We start from the raw sequence: 25,063 nt of genomic DNA, 5'->3' as shown, positions 1-25,063 counted from the left end.
GTTCCAGTTAATTGATATTACTCGTATAATTAATTTGGGTTAATTGTATGAACAAATGGGGTTACTCTTGTAAATAAGTTAAGTTACTCAAAGTCTTATACGAATATGATGAATTAATAGTAATTATTACTTTTATAAATCAATGTGATCACATCATGTTAAGACCTACGGTTGTTTGCATTAATGTTAAATAATTCCTTTGTTCTTAAATATGTACAATATTTTGGTCAGACTCCCAATAATTGTCCTATTATATCTTAAAATTGAAAATCCTTGTAATTCACTTAATTCAACCCATCATGCACTTTAAATCTTACTACTAATAGTGTCTAAGAGCATCCTTACTCGTGAACATATGTATTTTAATTGTTCATCATGCTAACCATTTCTCACTCTTTTACATCTTCCAGATGAATAAGTATGCATTCTACTCCTTATCAATGAAGAAAATGAATGGTTCATACTGTTTAGATGCCTTGATTTTCTTTAATTTTATAAAAGAGATTGATTCTTTTATAGTAGCTTAGGTGTGTTCCTTGTATAGAAATTGCTGATTTTTTTTTATTCCTTTTAGTTATTGTAAAGAAAAATAAAAAGATAATTCTAAAAATTAAACCCCTCTTCACCCCACCTCATATATTTATACGGATTACTATATTATACAGAGTACTATATTTTGTCCTAATTGATTGAAATGTTATTAAATTTATATTAATATATACTTAATAAATATTGTATGAAAAATCATTTTAAAATAATAATAATAATAAGGCAAATTTGTAAAAAAAAACCTTTTAAATGCACTATTTTGCGAAAAAAAAACTTTTTAAAAGCTTTATCATATAAAAAAACCCGAAGTTGAAAAAAATTTGTTCAAAAAAACCTAGTACCACTAATTCACTTGATTAACCTCTAATTTCTTCTAATTACTCTCTATATCTCACTTAACAATTTAATAATTAAATTAATTTATAAATAAAAAAAAACCACCACTCTAACCACCGCACCAACCCAGCCACCATCCTCTCTTTCCCCTCCCTTGGCAGCAGCTCCCACCACCGTGACCCAACTCCACTGCAACCCCCCCTCCATAAACCCCGACAACTCCCTACCCAGTACCCACATCCTCCTCTGTTCCGCTATCACCAAAGTTCCAATTTCCTCCTCTTTCTATGCCATCATCGCCAATTGATCCCACACACGCTACCGTCTCCGCCATTGGAGGCGACGCAGAGGTAAAGGGGATTATTAGAGGAAGGGAGATAATGGGTTTGATTGAGAAGGTAAGGAGAAAGGGGACAATTGACGAGGGGAATAACGGAGTTGTGATATTAATGAAGATGACGACATTGATGGAGCTTCGAGATCTATCAATGGCGCGCGGAACGGAGGAGGAGATGGGAGGGGGGAGGGTTTCGTTGCGGTGGAGTTGGGTTGCTGATGGTGGAAGTTGTTGCCAAGGGAGGGGGAAAGGGAGGAGGGTGGTTGTGCTGGTGGTTAGAGTGGTGGTGGTGTTTTTTTTTTTTTAATTTACAAATTAATTTAATTATTAAATTGTTAAGTGAGAGTTAGAAAGTAATTTGAAGATATTAGAGGCTAATCAAGTGAATTAGTGGTACTAGGTTTCTTTAAACAAAAAATTTTTAACTTCGGGTTTTTTTATACGATAAAGCTTTTAAAAGGTTTTTTTTTCGTAAAATGGTGCATTTAAAAGGTTTTTTTAAATAAATTTGCCTAATAATAATAATAATAGAAAAATACTCTAGGTAGTAAGATCTACATCTATCATATGGATAGAATGATAATGTAGATGCAGTAGATCTTAATTACTACTAAACAATTGCTTAGATGATATATGAAAAAAGCGATTATTTGTTTTAATAAGCTAAATCTATTGTATAGTTCCAATACATATGGCTAACCCAAATCATGGATTAGATACCTTCAATTAGGTTTTGGTTGGCCTCCATAGATAACGTACAATTGCATACAAACTAATGTCCAGGTACCTGCTGGAGTATTTGAAACGTATACTCAAAACAGTCACGATGAAGCTGCCAACAATGAAATGAACATGGACCTGATTGCGAGGGAGGCCATGATTGTGATCGGGGTGCTTATAGCAACAGTTACGTTCCAAGCACTGATGAGCCCTCCCCAATCCTTGATAAAGGGTGGCATCGCGACAAGTAATTCATCTAGTGAAGCTATATTCTTCCTGGCTAGCAACTCGGTAGCATTTCTTGCTAGTTGCTTCGCCATCCTTTGCTCTGTAAATGAGGATGCAACAATGCTCATTTTCTGGGTCACGTTTTCCCTAATTTCTACTGTTATGTGTTACATGTGTGTTTTGAAATCTGTGATGGAAAATAGGGAAGTATTTTTTACGGTCTGCAAGACATCAATCATGTTGGCACTATACTATCTGATAGTTTGCCTCTGTGTTTCTGCTCGCAAAATAAAAAACTTTGTGGGAAAAATAATAGAACGTGTAAAATCGTAAGGGGATTCAGAGCATCAAGAGACCACTTCACCGGAAAACACCAGCGCAAGAGACTACTTCAAGGCTGTAATCACCTGTAATATCAGTTTTATCGAATTCTATGTATTAGTGTGAGTGTGTCACTTCTTTCAATTAAGCTAGAATTTTCATTTTTTAGCGCTTTCAAAAAAAATCATGTACTATGATATAGCAAGTTTCCTCTGTAATAAGGATCTTTGTAGAGCCTCTATAGTCTATAATGTCCTAAACTCTATGAATCTGTTTTTTTTTTTTTTTTTGGATTGTCTCTGGCACGTGCCATACCAAAAATTGGTTTTAGGGGGAGGGTTAGTTTTTTTAGTTAAATAAAATACCAGGTATGAAATGCATAATTATATCTAAGAATACTAGCAACCTCAGAACATTAATTTTTCCACCAAAGGTCACGGGTCAATTCTCTTTTCCAACATTCAATTTTCATTTTTTTTCTACTTTGATTGTAATTTTTTAATGTTTCTTGAAACATAGTTGGTATTTTGGATCACGCTATTTGATACGAAGAATGTGTTTAGTGATTTATTTTAAAAGGGTCATTGCTTAAAGCGTTGAATTATAGTCTAAGGTAACATTTGATGGATTAAAATGCTACGTAAAGTAAATTTGAATCTTAATGATATTAAGAACATTTTTTCACAATTGTTATAAGGTACGTAGTTGTGTCTTGATTTGTTTTTATAATTGAAAAGTTTAAGAAGTTAGAGTTTAAGGGCTTAGTAAAAGGATTTCCGAATGGTACAATGTCCTACCAATTGTTAAAATCATGACTCTGCCACTATCAACATTAAAAGTTTGCTAGCCATATTCATCATTAGATAGCATAGCAATGACCTTCCAGTTCTCGGATCCTAACTTTGGAAACAGATGTTCTATAAGTTCATAAAAGTTTGTTAAATTCAGTCAAAAGAATGAAACACTTCCTGCATATTTTCGAGAATTAAGAGAATAAGAGAGGATGTACCCCATTAATGATTTAAGGCCTGCTCTTTCACTTCCCAAAGAAAATGCACTTAATATGGTACACTTAACATGGAATCGCCCCATACATATTCTATAATTCCTAATATCTTCAACTATAAATACTCCGTAGTTTTCAAATTCTCATCATATCTAACTCTCATTGATCTTAACTATAGATAGTACAAGAATTCTCATCCCAATGGAAAGAGTATGCAAATGTGCAAAAAATTTGTGGGAGATGATCTCCAAATGCGTACAATACAGTGTTAAAGCCGTACGCACAGGTACAGAGTATCTGTGGGAGATGATCAGCAATTGTGCTGAAAAGCTATGTGAGTTTATCTGCAAATGTGCAACAGAAAGCGTTCAAGCTTTACTAGCATTAAGCCAGAAAATACAGAAGCTAATCCATGGTTATGTATACCCTTGTGTCCAAGCTTTGCACCTTGTTGTTGATGAAGCTTATCGCCGAGTGAAGCCCTTCTATGACAACTTATCAGAAGACCTGAAGGATTCTATGAATCAAGCCAAGAAAAATACATATGAGAGTTGGGAGTCCGCCACTCAAATGGAAAGCAATTGGGAGAGTTATCCTGGATCGGTACCGGATATATTGAAATTGTTATCCTCCTTGATTGTGTACTTCAAAAACGTCAAAACTTTCTACTATGCAAAAGAAATTTGGGAGATTACTAAGAAGCGTTACCAGGGGTTCGGGAAAGAAAATGAGCATGTATCGGTTCTAATCAAGAATCTGATTAACGCCCTATGCATGGTATCAACTATACTCGGATATGGAAATCACCATCTCTGTTTGCAGATAAAGAAGCTGGCAAGCCTATGCGAGGCACCAACTAAGAACATTGCTGATATAGCTGAGGTTATCGTTGATATCATATGTAGAATTATCAGTTCTTTTTAGCCTGGGATTACTGGTAACGAGAGTTTTGCAAACTGATATCCTGCTATGTTACTTCTAAGAAAGTTTATTTTCGTGCTGAGAGATGTTACAGAGTAAAATGTCAATATTAAATAAAATTTCAGGTTTTTTGTCGGTTTATAGTGTACTGGTAGTCTTTTTGCTTAACTGTCTCATTGTCTATAATCAAGAACAAAAACACATCATTATATTCAGATACTTTCTGTCTGAGATATAGCTGCTAACTGCGAAAATTACTGGCATTTTGTTCAGTAAAATGACTCAAAATTGATTAGCTATTTTTTAGGTGAATTTGTTTGATGTTGGTTACTTGGAGTTCTTTTAGGAATAAATGATTTAGTGGCTGATCAACAGCTAAAAGAAAGCAATGAAATCATCTGGAAATTTATGATTGTATATTATGTGAAATTAATGTACAAATCACTATCCATACTAATCTATCAATGTCTACTATAAGTGTAACAACAGTAGGAGATCGAGAGAAGAGCAAAGCCAGACCAGAATGATTAGTTAATCAACTTCAACAAAAGAAGTGCAATCAATATCTTGTAGAGTTAGCTTACCCAAGTATAGATCACTAACATGATCAGCACATAAAGCAAAACACCTCCTGTCCAAATTGTCATGGATAGCAGCCATTCCTGGAACCCATTTCTTTTGATCCCCTGGATTAATGTTTGCGCGATTTTGCAGTAGCAAAACTCGGTAAGTGATTGTACCATTACAATCACAAAAATGAGCAGCACACGTAATAGATGGCACATCATATGCTAATCTGATGAGATTCAAGGTTAGAGCACTATCAACAGGTTTTGGATCTGAAAGATGGCCATCTCCCGTTCTTTTTACCTCTCTTTCAGAGGGAAAGTACATTTCCTCATTTCCATCCAAATCTGAAACTTTCAAATCCTTTGAAAAATGCCTAATGGTTTCAGCTTTTGTAGCATCGTGTTTTTCTGCTAGTGTTAAGAGACAGGAGAATCTCAAATGATAGGATACAACTTTTTTCACCATTTCAAAGTTACGACAGCAGCAAAAGTACTCGAGCCATCTTCTTCCTACTCCTGCATACCACTTTATGATGTCAGCATCTTCAAGAGCAGCGAGCAAGCTAATTGGCTTAGGTCGACCCATATCATTGGTAAATCCTGCAAGCCTGACTGCCTTTCTAACCAGCTCAATGGGTGCCGTGACTTTCATGCAGAGTTTTGTCAATTCCTCGACTGTCCTCTCGCTGTATTTTCTCTCCTCTTCCTCTTCCTCTTTCCTTTTTTCTTCCTCTAATGCCTTCCTAGCCTTCACAGGATTCAAATGCTTGTCAACTTCCTCTTGAAACTTATCATAGGCATCAACGAGCTCTTGTGGCAGCTGATCCCTAATTCTTTTCAACGAAAGAAAATCACCAGCAGTAAGCTCTCGATGCCAACTCCATCTCTCTTCCACTGACTCCAAGAATTCCTGCACAACCTCATCCGCCCAAGAACTAAAAATTTCTCTTACTTCATTCTCAATCTGGTAATCAAACTTAAACCTGTTGTTACTATTATTCAACTTATTAAATACATGGCTAAATATCTTCATCCCCAACATCTTCCTATTCCTTTCCCTTGCATTTTTCATCTCCATCAACTTAACTTCCTTCTGCCTACGAAACTTCAACCGTGCCCTCTTGGCCTTCTCCGAGAGAGGAGGTCGCAGGACAGAAGGTGTAACAACCCGAAACTCTATCCCCAAAAACTCAATCTTCTCCGAAACAGCACTATGAATAACAGTCCTCAATCTATCCACCTTCAACTCCAACTCCCCTTCCAAATGCTTAACAACCCAATTTAACAAATCCATAGCCACCACCTTCGACCCCGAGGTGATCAACAACACCTCATCCAAATACCTAACAGCATACACCTTCAAAGGCTTATACACAACACCATCATTCACATCATCATTATCAAACTTAGGATTCTGCTCATTAATCCGAAGCCGAATCCTCTGAATCTTCTTATCAAAACCATTCAAGTAAACATTAATCAAAACTCCACACAACCCACATTCTTGAGGCAATCCTTTTCCTAATTCAAACCCACCCAATTCAATCCTCGCCGCCTCGGTCTCAAACAACTTCTCAATCAATCCAATCAATCTCACATCATCAATTCTATCTCCTAACACAGAACACAACCTACCAACATGCCTAGAATCAAAAACAACTCTATCAAATGCAACAGTAAACCACCAATTAGGGTTCTCAACAGAGTTTTTCATGTATCGAATTGCGGTATGCCGGCCTAAACCCTCTCTACCCCCATAAACAAAGGTGGGAAACCCACCATCATAGATTAAATCAAGCACCATTCTCAAAGCTTCAATCACAACTTTAAGCTTTAAATTGGGCAAAACAAGAGATTTACCTTTACTTTGAGAAGAACCCAATTTGACGCAACAAGATCCCACATCAAATTCATTGCTAGAAAGTTCTTGAGCGAGTTGATAGAGGTCGAATCGAGTCGAAACCGAGTCAAGAGTGAATTGAAATGACTGAGTTGGGTGAGTGAGATTATGGGAAGCTGTGAAGAGAACAGAGGGTAAAGCGACGACGTTTTGGAGGATATTGAAGAAATTGCCATTGTTGTAGTGAGAGAAGAGTAGGGTTTTGAGTTGGGGTTTAGTGAGAGGTTTAAGGGTTTGGTCAAGGTCAAAGGAGAGAGAATGAGAGAGGGTTGAATGGAGGAGAGAGAAAGTGAAATTGAAAGTGGGTGTTTTGATTGATGAGTTTATTGTTCTTAATCTTCTGGTTAATGCAAAGAGCATTGAAGCTTGAAGGATTTTACTAGAGTGAGAAACAAAGGAAGAAGAAGTGAAGAGGTAGAAGGAGAGTTGATGTTTGAATTTGAGTTTGGGAATGGTCCATTAACTCAATAGTGTGGCTAAATCCATCTAATTGTGGGCTTACTCTGTAGTAAACAGTGGAAAAAAAATTGCCCATATCCAGTACTAAGGCAATATCCAGTACTAAGGCAATAACTCAGTTCGTCATGACCCGACACAACACAACACGAATTCGAACTTGAAGTTATTGAGAGAGAGAATCGAATTTGACTTGATTCAAATTTCATCTAATTTGCCCCATTTATCATATTTTATAATGAAATAATGACATTATGTTTTTAGACTATTTGAGATAGTTTTTTAGAAAGACCAACTATCTAACCCAAACTCAACCGGTTAACCCGAATCGACAAGTCCAACAAATAATTATAAATGACGCTAAAGTCTTATTTTGTTCACATTATTTTCACTTATTTTAAGTATCATAAGCTCTGATATGGGTATATAAAGGTTATTTAAGTTGAAGTTACAACTAAAATAAGTTTTAATACGGAATAAGTTGTAATAATTACCAGTAACATCATATTAGTTTAGATGATTGACAATCAGGTAAATTGAATACATCCTAAGAACATACTCCCTCCATCCCAAATTTTTTTATCATTTGAATTGTACACGTTTGTCAATGCAATACTTTGACCATAAGTATCATGAGTTGCTTATTAGTGAAAAATATAACAATTGAATATTTATAAGGAAGAAATGAAACTAATAATCACACATTTGTCGCTTCTGTTCAAAACAATCCCACCTTTACCCCTCATCTGCCCTAAACGATCCTTTTTAGCTAAAACTTGTTAAACAGGTTAGTTAGTTAGTTTTTTTTTTTTTTTCACAAACTTTACAAAAAATCCGGTTTACATTATTTATTGAATGGCGGTTGCTGGCGACTTCTTCTCCTTCCTCTTTTAAGGTTCATGGCATCTAAAGGAACTGATACTTGACGATATCGCCATCTTTCTCCACTCCAACACTACTTTTGCTCTAAATCTTAAAGATTAATCCAACTCTTCAATTATCTTTTCCTCCAATTTCAATGCTGCGATGATAATCAAAACTTCATAATTCCTCCCACTTTCTCTCTCCTCCCTAATTTTGATATACTACATTAATTTTATACCCTCAATCTTTTTTCTCTTTCATTCTATATTGAATGTGAGAAGAGATACTACAATAATTAGATATAATGTTCACTTAACTGATTGATTTGGTGAGATTTGGGGAAGATGGAGATTGATAATTTCACCAAATCAATCGCAAATTTATAACTCTAATCTTGAGTAAATTGTTGAATATTACTCCTATACTACTATGCTTTATTTTAGAAATGATGGAATGCTCCTCTTTTTTACAAAGCAGTTGATTTTTTTTTCAATACTGTATTGATTCTTGTTACAATTCTTCTATTTAAACAAACTGTGGTTGTGTGTTCTTATTGATCTATGTTTGGTAAATGTGATCAAATGATTGGAGCTAGTTTTTACTGTGTTGCTAGTGTAAATGTTATGACAGGGATGCAACCCGCCACCAATGGATATGGCGGGGACGTCGGCGAACATTAGTGCGTTTTTGTGAAAAAAACAGGTGACTTTTCTGAAAAAAAAAAGGGTCACTTTTGTGAAAAATAGTCACTTTTGTGAAAAAAAGAGTCACTTTTATGAAAAAAAAAGGTCACTTTTGTTTAATAAAAGGGTCACTTTTGTTTAATAAAAGGGTCACTTTTGTAAGAAAAAAGGGTCACTTTTTGCAAAAATATTCAATGTACAATAAAATTATTGTAAACCGGGTGCATGTAAAAGTTTTTGTTTTTTTAAAGGATTTTGTAAAATCTCTCTTCCTACCTGCTACCTCCCACCTTCAATGGTAAACCTCCATTAACACCACTACCACCAGACCTCCATATCCACCACCAGGACCCCATCCGAAACCCCCCATAGCATAACCCCACCCCACCAAACCTCACCTCAAACTCCCAACCCTACCCTTGTTACGTGACCATTGTACCCACACTGACCCCTTAAAACCGTCCTGAAACCCCCATAAAACTGACCACCCCGAAACCCCCTAAATCCGACCACCAAGCAACCCCCAAAATCCTGAAAACTCGTAAAGACAATTGTACAACAAGAGTAGGGAAAAGGGAAGTAACGGGGAAAGGGGTGGGGGCTTTTCCGGCGGGGTAGGTAGGGGAGGTGGGGGGGCCACTCCGGCAGGGAAGGGTAGGCAATGGGGAGGGGGGTGTTTCAGGTGGAGGTTCGGATAGGGGATGAAGGGGTTGTGATGCGTATTAACATTAATTAATAAACCAAAATAGCCCACTAACCAATTAACACAACTTTTTTTTTTTTTTTGATGGAACAATTAACACAACTTTTGAAGTCCAATGCCCCACAACTATTACTAAGGAAATAATAAAAACATTATTAAAAACTTACTTGTAAAACCCCCACTTTAAGAGTAAGGTAAAACCAAGAGAGCACCTAAATAAAGCAATAAAGATAGTTATAAGAAAGGGGACTCGATTCACATCAGGCTGGGTATTTTTTATTATTAATTACTAAAAAAAACAATTAGAAGGTGACACATGACAAGTCACCTTCTAAAACCGGTTACCAATTTTACAAACAGGTCAAGGGACTGTTTTGAGCAAAAAGGGGTAAAAGATGGGATTATTTACATAATACGCAAAGATGAGATTGTTTTGAGCAAAAGTGTCAAAGGTGGGATTATTCATTTCAATTTTTCCTATTTATAATCTATTCAATGGGATGATTTAAATAAGACCTAATATGACTATGTTATGGGTGATATATTCAGAGAAATTTAAAAGATTTTTTCACTTAATAAATAGTGTGAAAATTATAAATGAGAAATTCAAATGAAGATGGAGGAAGTATGAATGTATGATAAATGGAAGTAATAAAGTGGCAAAAGATTCACATTGACACTTTTTGTTCAACTCTTGACATATACGAAGTATTTGAGTAGAATGTTGATAAGAAAAGCCTAATTATTAGGGGGTGATATGGCTTTTGGGTGATATGGCTTTTAGAAAAGGTTAAGTTTACCCCAACCTTACAAAAAAATTTTGATTCCCTTTATAATCTATATCACGTTTATAATCTAGGAATTTGTCGTGCTACAACACTATTTTTAATTTTTTAAAGCTAATTGGTAAATTTTCATAAATCACAAGAACGAATGAATGTTTACAAATATGTACTACATATGTTTTTTGGTGCACAATATATACTACGTATGTATGTAATTGTATAAGATTGTAAGGAAACTCCATATTTCGTGATAATGGAATGGAATTCCATTCCCAAAGGACCTCTTCATAAATTTCCGTTGACATTTTGCCACTCAATACCACTTATAAAAAGGATAGTACTACTTTGTAATTTCGTATAACCTTTTTGAGTTTGCCCCACCCGATTTACAGAGTTTAGCTCTAACTACATTCAAATTCGACTCGAGTTGCACACCTTGACTTAGGGTGGGTGAGTCTTCCAACAAGAGTTTTCTACATTCGGTGAGGTTCGAACTTGAGAACTCCCTTAAGCGACATCAAGTTCTTTACCACTTTAACCAACTCTTGCTGGTTTAATTTCGTATATCCTAAGATTTGTAAATAGTAATGGTTGGTACTCCCTCCATTTCATAATATTAGTCCCATATGGAATCAATCACATAAAATAAGAAAATAAATATATTTGGAATTTAACATTAAAGTACAACATAATTAATAATTAGATTACCTTATTTAACCTTTTTTGATTTTTTTATTAGGAAAACACAAGTCATAATTGTATAATTTAAGGTAAAAATTTCCTTACTTAGAGTCATGTCATCAATCCACAATCAATTAATTCCAAAAACAATCAAGTTATAAAGGAAATATATTCAATATGGGTAGATTTTTTTGAAACGCCCAAAATAGTATATGGGACTAACATTATGAGACGGAGAGAGTAATTAAACGAAATAAAAATGAATTACGTGTAGCAATGGGTTGGACTAACTTTGCTATGGATAGTATCATTAAATTTTCTCCATATATACGTTCTAAACTAATTCATTACCACTTACCAAAAAAAAGTTTCTAGGAATCTAGTGATTAAGGCTTCGTTTACTTCAATTTATTTTTACTGAATTGAAATTATTTTTGTTGAACTGAAATTTTTTTTACTGAACTGAAATTATTTTTACTGATTTTTTATTATATTTCTTCTTTAAAGTTACTGAATTTTACTTAACTGAACTTAAATTTACTAAACTGAAATTATTTTGATTTAATATTTTTTTTTTAAGGCGAAGTGAACAGGGCCTAATTGATTATTTAGTTTTACAAGAAGGATATGTACGCTAAATTGTTAACATCAAATAGCATGTAGGACATTTAGGAAAAAAAAAACATGTAGCAGAATTGGAGTGGAAGAATTGGAGCGTGTACTGGATTAGTCCATCCAATTGTGGGTTTGAAAAGAGGCCCATATATTCAATATTTTGGCTCGTTATGTACTGGATTAGTCCATCCAATTGTGGGCTAATAGAAATGGGTAAGAGAGGGAGACCTCTTGGTGCAATGGCATAAGAGGTCGCCTTTGGCATCTTCAAAGTGCGAGGTTCAATCCTCGTGAGCAACGATTCCCCCCCCCCCCCCCCCCCCCCCAAATAATAGAATGGGTAAGAAAAAATTATGGGTACTGCAATTTTTTTTTCCTAACCACAGGTGCTTACACTTTAGAATAAAGTACTATTCGTGATACTATTTCTTACCGTGTCACAAGCTGAGAATCGATGAGAAAGAAGAAGTCCATGGTAGAGCTAGGCATCGTGTCATGTTGGGTCGTCATGGGCCGTGCCTCGCCGTGCCAGGAGGTGGCTTGTGTCGGGCCTGGGTGATGGCGGGTCATGTCGTGCTGGGCTACCAAATGGCACACCCCAAGGCCCACGGCACGGCACACGTGCTTGGCGGGTGGCCGAGCCGCGGGCTAACCCATTACTTTTATTATTAATTAAATAATATTAATAATAATTTATTAATTTGAATTTTTTTTTTTATATAGTTCTTTATATTATTATGGCTCTTTTTATTATTTTTAGGAAAAATTAAAAAATAACACCATAAAATTCTCAAAAATTGGATTATATATAACACCATAAATTTTCAAACTTTTATTATAACACAAAAAAAAAAAAAAAAAAAAAAAAAAAAAAAACCCAAAAAATTGGATTTCACCACTATTTAACGAGTTTTTGGATGGAATCCGTTAGTATGACCCACGATGGACACGTGTCAATCAGTCATTAATTTTTTTTAAAAAAAAGATAAATAAAAATGAAAATTTAAAAAAAAAAAATACCCTAAACCCTAACCCAGCCACCAACCCACCACCGACGGCGTGACTCCACCGCTGGAGACCCCCGCTGCCGTTGGGACCCCTTCCTTCACTGGCGAAATCACCAGTCATCACCCCCACCAACCACAACCCCTCCTTCACCGTCAAAACCACGATCCCTACACTGATGAAAAGGAAAGGTCGGCACCACCACCTCCTTTTCCCATCTCCGTCGAAACCACACAAGCCACCAACCTTCTCCAACGAAAAAAAAAGGTCGCTGGTTTAAGGTTCAGGGTTTCGCATCAGCAACAAGGGTTTCTGTTTCTGGGTTGGTTGGGTTTTGGTTTCTAGGGCGGTTTCGGCAGTGCTTGAATTGGTGGAGTTGGCGATTTTGGTGGGGTCAAGGAGTTCCGGCGGGATGTCATGGGGTTCCGGCGTCTGGGTTTGGGCTGTCGGCGGTTTGGGTAGGTGGTTCCGATGGTGGAGCTGGGTTGGGTTAGGATTTAAGGTATTTTTTCTTTTTTTTTTTTAATTTTAATCAGTCTTTTTTATTAAACAAATCGATGAGTGACACGTGTCCACAATGAGCCCTATTAACGGATCCGTTAGATGGTGGTAAAATCAAATTTTTTGATTTTTTTGTGGTGTTAATTCATTTTTTGGGAATCTTATGGTGTTATTTCTAATTTTTCCATATTTTTATAATATTTATTTTTATTGTTTTAATTTTTATTATTTATAGTTTTTAAAATTATTTTATTATTATAGGGCGTACTGGCGGGCCGTGCTAACAAGCCAAAAGTTCGTGTCGCCCGAGGGCTCGTGCCGGGTTCGTGCCGAAATTTTATTTTTTTGTTCACGGCACAACCCACGGCCCACCTCTCGTTCCACGTGTCGTGCCGCTAGTGGGCTCGTGACGTGTCGGGCTCGTGCCCCATGCGGCCCGGCCCGGTCCATGTCCAACTCTAGTCTAGCCAAGGTACGCAGATTACGCACATGTGTATGTCGTGTTGGTATGAAGCGAAAAAATGATGCCCCCCAATCTCTGATCCTCTCCAACCGTCCTCGTAAAAAGGTTGTTAGTTTTGTTTGTAATTGTTTATGTAACCATGTATGCCAATGTTGTTGTAGTAATGAGTCTGTAGGCGCTAGGGAAGGCCAAACAGGCTTTCTAGCTTTGTTTGTTTGTTACCAAAAAAAAAAAAAAAAAAACCTACTTAGTGATAATATTTGTCAAATACAACTTTTTATAAGGTCATTATTGTCAAAAATTGTTGTCAAAGAAAACCTCTCTTTACTTTTGAGGTTGTCCAGCTTGTCCCTCTAAATTTCAAAGTTGAGTGTGCTAGGTACGTGGCTTTTTTTTTTTCCCCAAATTACACCCCTTTTCCTTCAAAGTTCCCTCCATTACTGGTTAACTTGGTACATTTGTCGTATTGAATGTCGAAATTTTCATTGTTGGTTTTTTGGACCACTCCTCCTCTCTTATTGATTAATTAGTCCCTTTCATGAGAATTAAGGATAGTTCATAGTTGGCATAATTATCATTCATCCACAAAATGTCATGCTATGCAATACGTAGACTTATCATCTAGGAGGAACATCTTTAATCCACAACCTTTCGTCTAATTTGGTAAGAAAGAAATTGGACATTACTACCCTACATCACCGACTTTAATGCAATCTCCTCTTATTTTTTTTTAAAAAAAAAATAGAACCTATTTAAAACATTGACTTGATTAAATTTTAATCGTATATCCTACCTCAACTCATATGTACGTGAGAGTATTGAAAAATTGAAATCGTGATCAATCGATAATGATTGTTGTGTATCACTTTCTTCCTCTTAAGTTTTATGTACCAATTGGGCCAATTAGACAATTACGAATATATAATGCTAATTTTGGCTACTATGACATTTCTTACATGAGATAATTAGTCGTCATTTTAAACTAGAGAGTAAATTGAATTAAAGTATATTAGTCTTTCATCTTACAAAGAAGGACAAAAAAAACTAAATTTGAACAAACATAATATATAATGTATATCAGTCGGTATACAAGTTCATCGTTGTAATAAAAAGGAAGTCATTAATAGACATTGAGATAATTGACTCAAGAAGAAGTAGCAAGCTAATTATAGCGTTCTAATTTTAAAATTATTATTACTTTCAATATGTGATGATAGTCATTATATGTAAATAGTGCTCATAATGATGATATTATTGTTTCTAACTCCATTTGTATGCACGTTAACCCAGTTAAATTGGAGGATGATAAGGTAAACAGACTAAATTTCCACGTCCCAAACCACAATTAGTAAGATCAAATTGAATCTTAATATAAAGACTATAAGGTAGAATTCCTATCACCTACACCAAATACTACGGAGTATTAGTATTTAGTTAAAACAAATTATATACAAAGTATGTGATAATACCAGCAATTTTATTTATTTATTTATTTATTTATTGTTATTATTTTGGTCACGATTCACAAAATAAGGCATATCTTATTTACTTGGCATATGTTTTTCCCACTTCTCAATCTCTGATCTTCTATCTCCATTTCTCTACTACGACTTCCCACCACTTAAACTCTTTAAGGGGCAGAGGAGCATTTACTCTTCAACAACAAACATGGTACTATTGATGTTGAAGTATACTGGAGTACGTTGTTATTTAATTATTTTAATTACTTTATTACGAAGTACTTATTTTTTATAAAGATCCGAAATACAATAAAGTTATACGGAGTATTATGTGATGATGTAATAGCTTAGTATTGTAGACGATTTCAATCTATCCCAAAGCTATATGACTATATGAGTACTATCTTTAAGATCCTTTACATATATTTTTCGACAAAAATAGCTGACAATAGTGTGGTAGACCAATAATAAGATGTAATTGTATTGTTTTATATCAATATGGCTAATTGAACAATCCCCCAATCTATAGGCAAATTTATCTTCAAACAAGCTCGAAAGCTTTTTTTTCTTTTTTTTTTTTAAATAAAAAACAATTATATATAAATAATGCATAATTTTTTTTTATTTTTTTTTTGTGTTCTACCCGATTCACCCTTTGGGCTAATCCGGATTCGGGATTAATTTTGGGTGGTTAGGTTCCAGCCCCCTCCTAATTGTTTTTTGCGGGGGATCGAACACGGGTCCTCCCTACAAATGTAGTCCCAAACACCACTACACTAACAGTCAATTGGTATAATGCATATAATATTGACACAATTGTTTGTATTTTTCGAAACAAATAACGTTTCTTTTAATTCGTTACCCAAAGTAGAATATCATGACTCGTGATTTATCTTCCGTCAACCTAAAAATCGAACATACGTAACATATGAACTATGGTAAACTCAAATTAAAAAAGTATTAGTCCAACTACCTATTCGATTAATCAAAGTAGGTCGGTCACGATAATCCATAATTAGGGTTTTAAAAAAAATCAGCTAAATTTATCCAAAAAAAAAAATCTGCAAAAACACGGGTCTAACGCTGAGAGTGATGATAAGAAAGCAAGCAGCATGTTCCACGGAAAAGAATTACGGAGTATACGAATTGTACGTTTTATTTTCTTTTCGTTCCATAAAATTAGGAACATTATACAATTATTTATATCTATGAAACTTCCTGGAAAATACCCTCCCTCATAAAATGCCGTGCTCCCTTGGGACATTATCTCTTTTTAAAGTTTCTACTGATTTTACTTTTTTTTTTTTTCAATTTATCCGAGCAGAAGTGCAGAACATAAATTCTGTCACAGAATTAAATTTAATTCCTTAAATATAAGGGTAATTCAGGATAATGTTTTTTTTTTAAAAAAATTCTGCCGATAAATATACAAGTGTACAACATACTTCAATTTGAAGTTATAATTATGATAATTATTTAAAGATATGTAGATGTCAACTAATGAAGTTGGTTTACATATAAAAAGTATATCAACAATATGTGATCAAAACACGTCTATCTTATTAATAGGAGAATTCTACAACGGTAAAGATAAAGGATCACTCCAACACCTTAGCACAATTTTGGTGAGATTATAACCCAAAACTGATATTTAATCAACTAAAATGCATCACATAGATACAAAAGCTGGCACTATAATACTGATGGACTAGTGTTCTAAACATATTTTCAAATCATGTCTTTCTTGCATTTTTTAAGTCTACACAAGTTCACGTCGGAGCAGAGTTTGGCTTGTTAACACATATTTCCTCCGCAAAAATATACCCTCAAACCAATTGAAAATGAAAGAGTAGCTAATTACTTTATATGTTGGTAATTTGTTCATACGGATTACGGAGTACTCTTTATTTTTCAATGTGAGACAAATCAGACAATAGTTTCAACACATTAAAAAGGAAAAACAAATGAAAATTACGGCAAAAACGTGTAAATGGGTGCATTCTTACGTCTTTGAGTCGCTAGCATAGTCAGATTTCCACACAAATTAAAAGTTCGCAGGAGAATGAGATAAAAGAAATCAAATTCCACGTTATGTGCACACTTAGTTCCAAAACAGACCATGGTGACTTTTCTAACTTGCAACCAACTCCTTTTTTTTTTTTTTTTTTAAAACAAACCATGTTCAAATATCTTGTAAATAATAATTATTATAGTTATAGCAATCAATTATAACTACTTTGATTAGTGGCTGCCCCAAACACGCCATAGTGGTATGTTAGTGCGTAAATTATAATCCACATATTATACAATATATGTCAATATCCATTTGTAATACACTCGTGCATATTTAACCACTATTATCATTAATAATTTGTGTTTAAAACAAATTAGAAAGATTATACATACAAGTAGTATTTTGTGCTGCACTTGTCAAATTGGGTTGGTCGGACTAGTTTTGAAATAAATTAAATCGATCTAACATTTTTTATTGACCTAATTGTAAATATGTAATACTTCTATTGTTTTCCTTCTACTCAATTACTACCCCATAGGTCAAAAGGGAAAAAGAAAAAATAAACCTCTGACCATCTATTACGAGTAATGTATAAATATAAAAAATTTAAAAAAAAAAAAATCATATGTGACTTACAGAGTGCAACCCCAATCTAATAATTATTCATTAATAACTAATGTCATATTCAGTTCTCTTTAACCTTAATACATTAATAAATTCTAAATTCTAAATTCTACTTAAGCTTAATTTGATGACAACTAAACTAAGTTCTTTTTTAGATGATTTAAACAATTATGAATAAGTTTAATTTTTATAGATATTATATTTACGATAATATTTGTCGCAGATTAGGATAATTTTGTATATATTTTGTTATTCCTCGTATCCTTATCATAATAGGATTACGACTCATGTAAACCCCTATATATATTAATCAATGGTACACACTCCAATCTAAGGAGTTTTCCCGAAATCTAACAAATTTGATCAATAAAATCTAGTGGAATATATATATATATATATATATATATATATATATATATATATATATATATATATATAATGCACTTTAAGGCGTATTTTATTTACCTAATCTTCACTCATATGTATTTATTCTATTTGAATTTATCAAAACTTGTTTGAAAAACTATTAAAACTAATCTATATATATACTTCTATATTAAAAAGCGTTACTAAAAATGTCTATGTGCCACACATATCCATTCTCGCACTAGCATTATGCCACATCATCATTTCACACGCCATACGTGAGGTGTGAATAGTAGTACACTAAACCACAATGAATAAATACCACACTTATTACCATCTTAGGGCCTGTTCAGTTTAGCTCCAATCATTTCAGTTCAGTTTAGCTCCAATCATTTCACTTCAGTTCAGCTCCGAATTTCCTTATCTCATAAACAATTCATTTCAGCTCCAATCAGTTCAGTTCAGTTTATTCAGTGAATCAGATTAGGCCCTTAGCTACAACCAAATCATGTTCTATACATCTACATAAATATATAAATACATATTAGAATCTTATATAATCCAAAATAATTTATTGTGTCATTGTATTATTATAATTTATTGTCAATTAATAAATAGACAAGTCTTTATTTCAAACTGGTTAATGAAATAAAATACTTAAGTTAACATCTGAAGCAATACACGGACCACACATTAAATTAATTACGTAGTATAATTTGAATTATTTGAGTTGTCTTTATCGACCCTAACTAGAGCTTATATGTTGTCTGAATTAATTATTTTATCTGAACTTTTTTTATCTTCGAGAAGTCTGAGGACACAAGATATATATGATCGATATTCGATATAAGCAATTGGATCGGCTACTTGATTTGACTATCCGAGCATACAGTTTTTTTACAACAATTTCTAACAAATTATAGAACCATGAACTTTTTGTTTTTCCCTCCTAGCAGCTAACCATACATCATCACGTAGACTAAAGAACCCCCAAATTGAGTAATAGGTTAATTTTATCACTTAAAAAAATTGGTCATCATTCACATGCATAAACAAATCATTATTGAGCAGATTAAGCCGAAAATGGCAGTAATAATATAGGATTCTCAATTGACTTACGTGAGAACAAAATAGATTTTTGTCTGGCTCCCCTGTATTTATGTTCCTATGATTATTTTAATTTCCAATTAGTCAGCAGTAGTTTGTTTGTTATCGTTTTTGTTTCCAAATTTTACAATATTTTTGAAAATCATAAAACTAATCATTATAAAATTAAAGGATGAAAATTATTACTTATACAAAACGGATCCTAAGTTTAATTGGAACCAAATTAACTTTCCTAAACAAGAGTCCCTGGCACAGTTTGGTTCTTATAATTTTGTCTGAAATTATAATTCCTTTTTTTTTTTTTTTCAAGTTGAACTAGTTTGATTTATGTACTATTCACACAGTCACTTTGCGCTACTCTGGTATGGAGTAATTCAAACAGATCAAGTACAAGTAAAACAGAAGAGAAATAGTATTTATCTAAACTTATTTTATGTTGTTTGAATTTATTTGAACTTATGTAATTTTATCTAAACTTATTACTCAATACGAAGTATAACAAATGAAAACAAAAATCGAAATCAACTCAATGTTATGTATGGAAACAAAAGTTGAATCGACACAAAATAGAGTAAAAACCTTAATTCAAGATCACAAATAATTTTCTATATAACTTGGCCATTAATACGAAGTATTAAACAACAAATAGACATCTAATATTATGAGTAATAAGAACTTTTTTTTTTTTTTTTGAAAGAGAGTAATAAGAGCTATAGTACATGAATAAATTGGTCTTAAAATATTTTTACTACTCGTATGTGCTTGATCTTTTTTTTTTTTTTTTTTTTTTTTTTTTTTTTTTTTTTTTTTTTTTTTTGACGGGCTATGTGCTTGATTGATAAAACATACTGTAAGATTAATAGCCTTAATTAATTAATTAAAAAAAAAAAAAAAATCTAAAAATGCTTAATTTTGTTTAGTTGATCTATCATTTTTGTAGGAAGCTAAACTTCTTAGAAAGTTCAAGTTCCTATCCAAATTTTGCCAACCATTCAACGAACTTCTTCTGTTTGCCATGTTTTCTTTTGTCAACGAAACAAACACTAATCAAACATATTTTCACTCATCTTAGTTTACACAGGCAAGGTCTTTCGATAATGAAGAGAGGTTAGGGAACTCCGTTGCTCCCAAAGAACACCTTGATTTGTAAGTCACAACTTCAAGATTGTGAGACGTAAACTCACCAAAAACTTCTAACTATGAGTAAGATACTCTCTTTTTTTGGTGGTAAGAAGATTGGGGCTCATTTGAGGAGGGAAATAAGGAAAATCCCTCAAATGATCTACACCCATAAGATTTACTACCTAGATCTCAAGGATGTGAGGTGAAAGCGATGTCACTACTCCATCACTTCACGCTCTTCTAACTAAGATATTGAGTGAAAGGACCAAAGAGCTATAGAACGTAAGTAGCTCATTGGTCTACCTTTTGAGAATATTGACAAGTTAACAGAACTCCACATTTCTAAAGAAATCGTTAAGGCTGCGAGACGTAAACTTTACCGGATAATGAGTGGAAGGACCAAAGGGCTATAGAATGGAAGTAGCTCATTGGTCAACCTTGCGGTGATATACGGAGTACTTCGTATCAAAATACTCCGTATATTTTTCGTACATATCACACTTGAATCAGTATGTGGCTGTCACATGCTTGGAATGTCAGCTAAGTTTAGGCAACTTCGCGGAAAAACACTTATGAAATTAACTTCAAATTAATTCACATTGATTTCTAGATAATTTCACATACGTATGAGATTCAAATTTGAGTTTCTTACAAGGCCAGATTAGCCGTATATTTTAGGATAATTCTTATCTCGTCTACGTCGTTACAATATCACATCTCGTCCACATTATTACTCTTTTTGCAAAACTATGCCTACACATTCGCAAGATGAATTAACACTTCAAATCGACAAAAATTACAAAATTATTGAAATTTTTTACCAAGTGTAATTTCGTAAATTTCAAATAAAATCGATCATACTACCTCCGTTTCATATTAATTGCAACGATTAAATATTTTTTCTCTCTACTTCATATCAAATCGTTGCAAATAATATGAAACGAAGGTGTAAAATTTTTGACTAGATAGCCTAATAACTACTTCCTTGTATATAATAATCAAGCTAAACATCAATATTACAAAACAATTACTTAATTTAATTATACTAAAGAAAGAAAAAAAAAAACCAAGATTGAGTAGATAATAAGGAAGATTTCATATCATTTGATTTCAATATGTACGGTAACACATTAAAGCTAATGATCGAACAAATTTCTTAAACATTCAATCTAAACCTTAATAATATTAATTAATAATAGAAAAATCCCTTTTTATCCCCTCCAAAAATAAAATAAAATTAAAAATCATCTAGGAAAACTCATCATTCGGCTAAAATCTTGAAAACAAACAAATCCATCATTATTTTTATCCACACCTTCTATCATACGCCTGCAATCCTCTAACGTACACCGTTCATCTCCCAACGCAACAAACCCCGCGTGCAACTCACTCGCCGATATCTTCCCATCATGATCCGAGTCAAAGAAATCAAACGCACCTTTTAGATCTTCTTCATTCGCAGCCGTCGGATCAAGCGCAGATCCAACGGCCTCCAGCTCTTTCAGGCTGATGCACCCGTCTCCGTCCATGTCGATATCCTTGATCATTGCCGCCACCTCTTCCTCGCTCAACGACGGCGCGTTTACTCTCACGCGCTTAAAGAGTGAGTGGAGTTCGACTCGAGTGATTTTGCCGTCCCCGTCGAGGTCGATCATTTTGAAGGCTTCTTCAGTCCACGGGCCGGGCCGGAGGGAGATGTCCTCGGACTTGGTTCGGCCCGGTTTTAGGCCCGAACGACGGTTGTGATTGTGGGTTGAGGAATCGGAGGAGGTTGAGGAGGAGTAAGAGGAGGATCCGAATGACGGTGGTTCGGATTTTGTGATTGATGGAGATGATTTGGGTTTTTTTGACCGGAATATTTGTCTAGGGTTCATTGATTTCAGGAGTTGCTTCATTGTTGTGGTGGTTTTTGATTTTGAGGTGGTTTTTTATGGCGGTTGAAGGAGGAGAGAGAAAGTATGAGGGAGGAGAGAGAAAGTGAGGGGGAAATTGGGATGAGGGGAAAGAGAAGGGAAGAAGAGGGTTAAGAAGGGGAGGGAGGAAGCCATGGAAGTGGGGGGTGGGAGGGAGCTTCCAGGAAGTTTCGTAGAATTCAGACTTTTTAGGGGATAGAGGTTTAAATTCACTCACTAATTTTCTCCTTCTGTACTTACACCAGTATTTCTGTTGTATGGATTTATTTTATTATTTTTGAAATTTCTTTTTTTGGTTTTGTATTATTCTATCTTGATGTGATAGATTTTTTCATACCAGGTGTCCAGGTGCGAGGTGCCACGTGGCCTATACTTTTTATCTACGTTATATTTTATTACTCTCTCTGTTTTTTTATTTGCATCACTTTTCTTTTCAGAGTGTTTTTTTAAAATGCATCACTTTTATATTTGACAACTTTATACTACTCCCTCTGTCCCTTTATTACATGCATGTATTCTTTTTTGGGGTGACCAAAATTAAGAGCATGTTTCTATTTATAGGTTGTACTTTTTTACAATATTATTCTCTTTTTGATGATTTGTCACCCTTTTTTTTTGTACTTTAACATCAATTCTCAATACTTTCTCTCTCCTAATTCCCAACCACTTTTTTTTTTCTCTATCTTTCTCTAACCCCACATGCATATTTATACTTCCAATTATTAGTTTTAAAGAATCTTTATCTCTCTTAATTCCCGTGCAAAATGAGAAATAGGCATGTAATAAAGGGACGGATGGAGTATATTTTATTATTTTTCTCTCTTACTTTAAACCCCAATGAACTTATTTTATCATTTCTCTCTCTTCCATAGTCTCCACTAAAATAATAAAAATATCTATCATCTCTCACATACTTTCTCTTTTATGGTCTCCATCTTACTTTTACTTTAATAATTTATTCATCCAATCACAATAGTATATTACTCTCCTAAAACTTTGTGCAATCCAAAGTGATGCAAATAAAAAAAAAACGAAGGGAGTACCAAATTGGAAATAGTTCGTTTTGTGTGATGATGGTCACACCGTGTGACCATTTATAAAAGAATAAAGTAACTTTTAGAACACTGGATGAGTAACCATGTAATACTGACTAAGCAATCCCTATAACACTGACGGAGTAATCACTTAACACTGAGCAAGTAACCCCTATTACACTAACAAAGTAACCCCTATAATGGCTGGCCACACGCCACATATAAGAATTAGTTACACAATACTACGCAATACTCCGTGTTCTTTTTTAAATGCATCATTTTAACTTTTGTATTATTTACACACTACATATCAAATTTAACTTAATTATTATACTATTTAAATTAAATATATGGTAATCCTCCGTCGCTTATCTATATTACTACTTTTCACTTTGGGGTTTCAAAACTACATGCCTATTTCCATGTAAATAATGTACTTTTTGACAATATGCCTTCTTTTTGATAAGTTGTCATTATTTATTTATTTATTTTTTTGTGTACTTTTGATATTATTTTTCTACACTTTGTCTCTCTATCTTTTCAATAATTATCAACTATATTTTCTTTTTCTCTATCTCTCTCTAACCCCCACATACATATTTATACTTCTCAATTAGAGCTAATGAGGAATCTCTAAGTTTCTTCATTCCCGTGTAATATAGGCATTAGACATCTAGATAAGAGACGGAGAGAGTAATACATAATATATTATGAATTGAAGTAATATATTAGTCACAATGTTTATACATAATTTAATTCTGTTATAGTTTTACTAATAGACAATGAAGTATGGAGCATATTAATATTCAAAGTTTTGACTCGACAAATGTGTTGGTCAAACTGATGCATTTGAAGATAAGCGGAAGTATATCTAGAATTTGTTAATGAAGATAAATTTGTTTTAAGATGCGTCTTGGATACCGCAAAAAGTCAAATGGGACAAAATATTAAGGACAGAAGGAGTATAACATTGGTGATGGCTGATGATTGCTATAGTTTCTAAAAACATTATGAAGTTTCCCTCTATTTCAAAGTAAATATCCATATTGGTTGTCATATTTATCAATATAAAATTTTTACCACTAATATCTTTTATTATAAATATTACTCCTTTCACTCCTTAATGATAGTCTCTTTTGGCCAAATTTTAGTCCCAAAATGTTCACCCCATTTTTTTTTTCCAACAACCATTAATATTACTCCCTCCGTCATTTTATTAGAGTCTCATTTCTCAATTTTCACAGGAATTAAAGGTTTTTGTAGATTCCTTAAACCGTGTAATTGGAAGTATTAAAGTGCATTAAATGACAAATGAGAGAAAATGATAAAATAGATTAATAAATCCCAAAAAAAAGTACCTAGAAAGAAGAAGAAGAAGAATGAGGAGAGAGAACATTTGTTAGTAGATTAATAAATGCCAAAAATATTTGGCACAAAAAATCAGTAAAAATTAAGGATAATTTGGGGATTAAATTAAGAGAATGAGATTAAAATTATAAAAAACCACTTACTAAAAAGAGAAATATTCCAACAATAGGACTTTAATTTTGATTTGCCAAAAATGAACAGTGGACTAAATAAAATGGACGAAGGGAGTAATTTTTACCAAAATTCCCTCAAATTCTCAACAATATTTGTGCAAGATTTACATAGTTTTCCGTGTAAATTTTGCATTTTCATATACTTTTATTACTTTCCCTCTTTACTTTTTTGCATATCTCATATAAATTTATCTTTTCAATATACTTTTACTACTTCTTACTTAAGTTTCTTAATTTCC

General features: G+C 33.7%; 1 protein-coding gene and 1 pseudogene across 1 annotated transcript; both read right to left on the bottom strand.

The window, feature by feature from the left end:
• Window positions 1-4,896: 4,896 nt before the first annotated feature.
• Window positions 4,897-7,302, bottom strand: LOC145582438 (nuclear intron maturase 3, mitochondrial pseudogene; annotated as a pseudogene).
• A 14,106-nt stretch (window positions 7,303-21,408) lies between these two features.
• On the bottom strand, window positions 21,409-22,399 carry LOC145583271 (putative calcium-binding protein CML35). Its single transcript, XM_081640482.1, has one exon. It carries the CDS (start codon window positions 22,229-22,231, stop codon window positions 21,581-21,583), a length of 651 nt encoding a protein of 216 aa, XP_081496608.1. The 5' UTR covers window positions 22,232-22,399; the 3' UTR covers window positions 21,409-21,580.
• Between the last annotated feature and the right edge of the window lie 2,664 nt (window positions 22,400-25,063).

The sequence above is a fragment of the Chenopodium album genome, chromosome 15 (assembly GCF_948465745.1).
Source record: "Chenopodium album chromosome 15, dcCheAlbu1.1, whole genome shotgun sequence".
In the NCBI taxonomy this organism is placed as follows: Eukaryota; Viridiplantae; Streptophyta; class Magnoliopsida; order Caryophyllales; family Amaranthaceae; genus Chenopodium; species Chenopodium album.
This window is presented reverse-complemented; position numbering and strand designations above follow the sequence as displayed.

Bases quoted from the DNA above. Each gene is read 5' to 3' on its own strand.
- LOC145583271 (XM_081640482.1), bottom strand. From the start codon at position 22,231: ATGAAGCAACTCCTGAAATCAATGAACCCTAGACAAATATTCCGGTCA.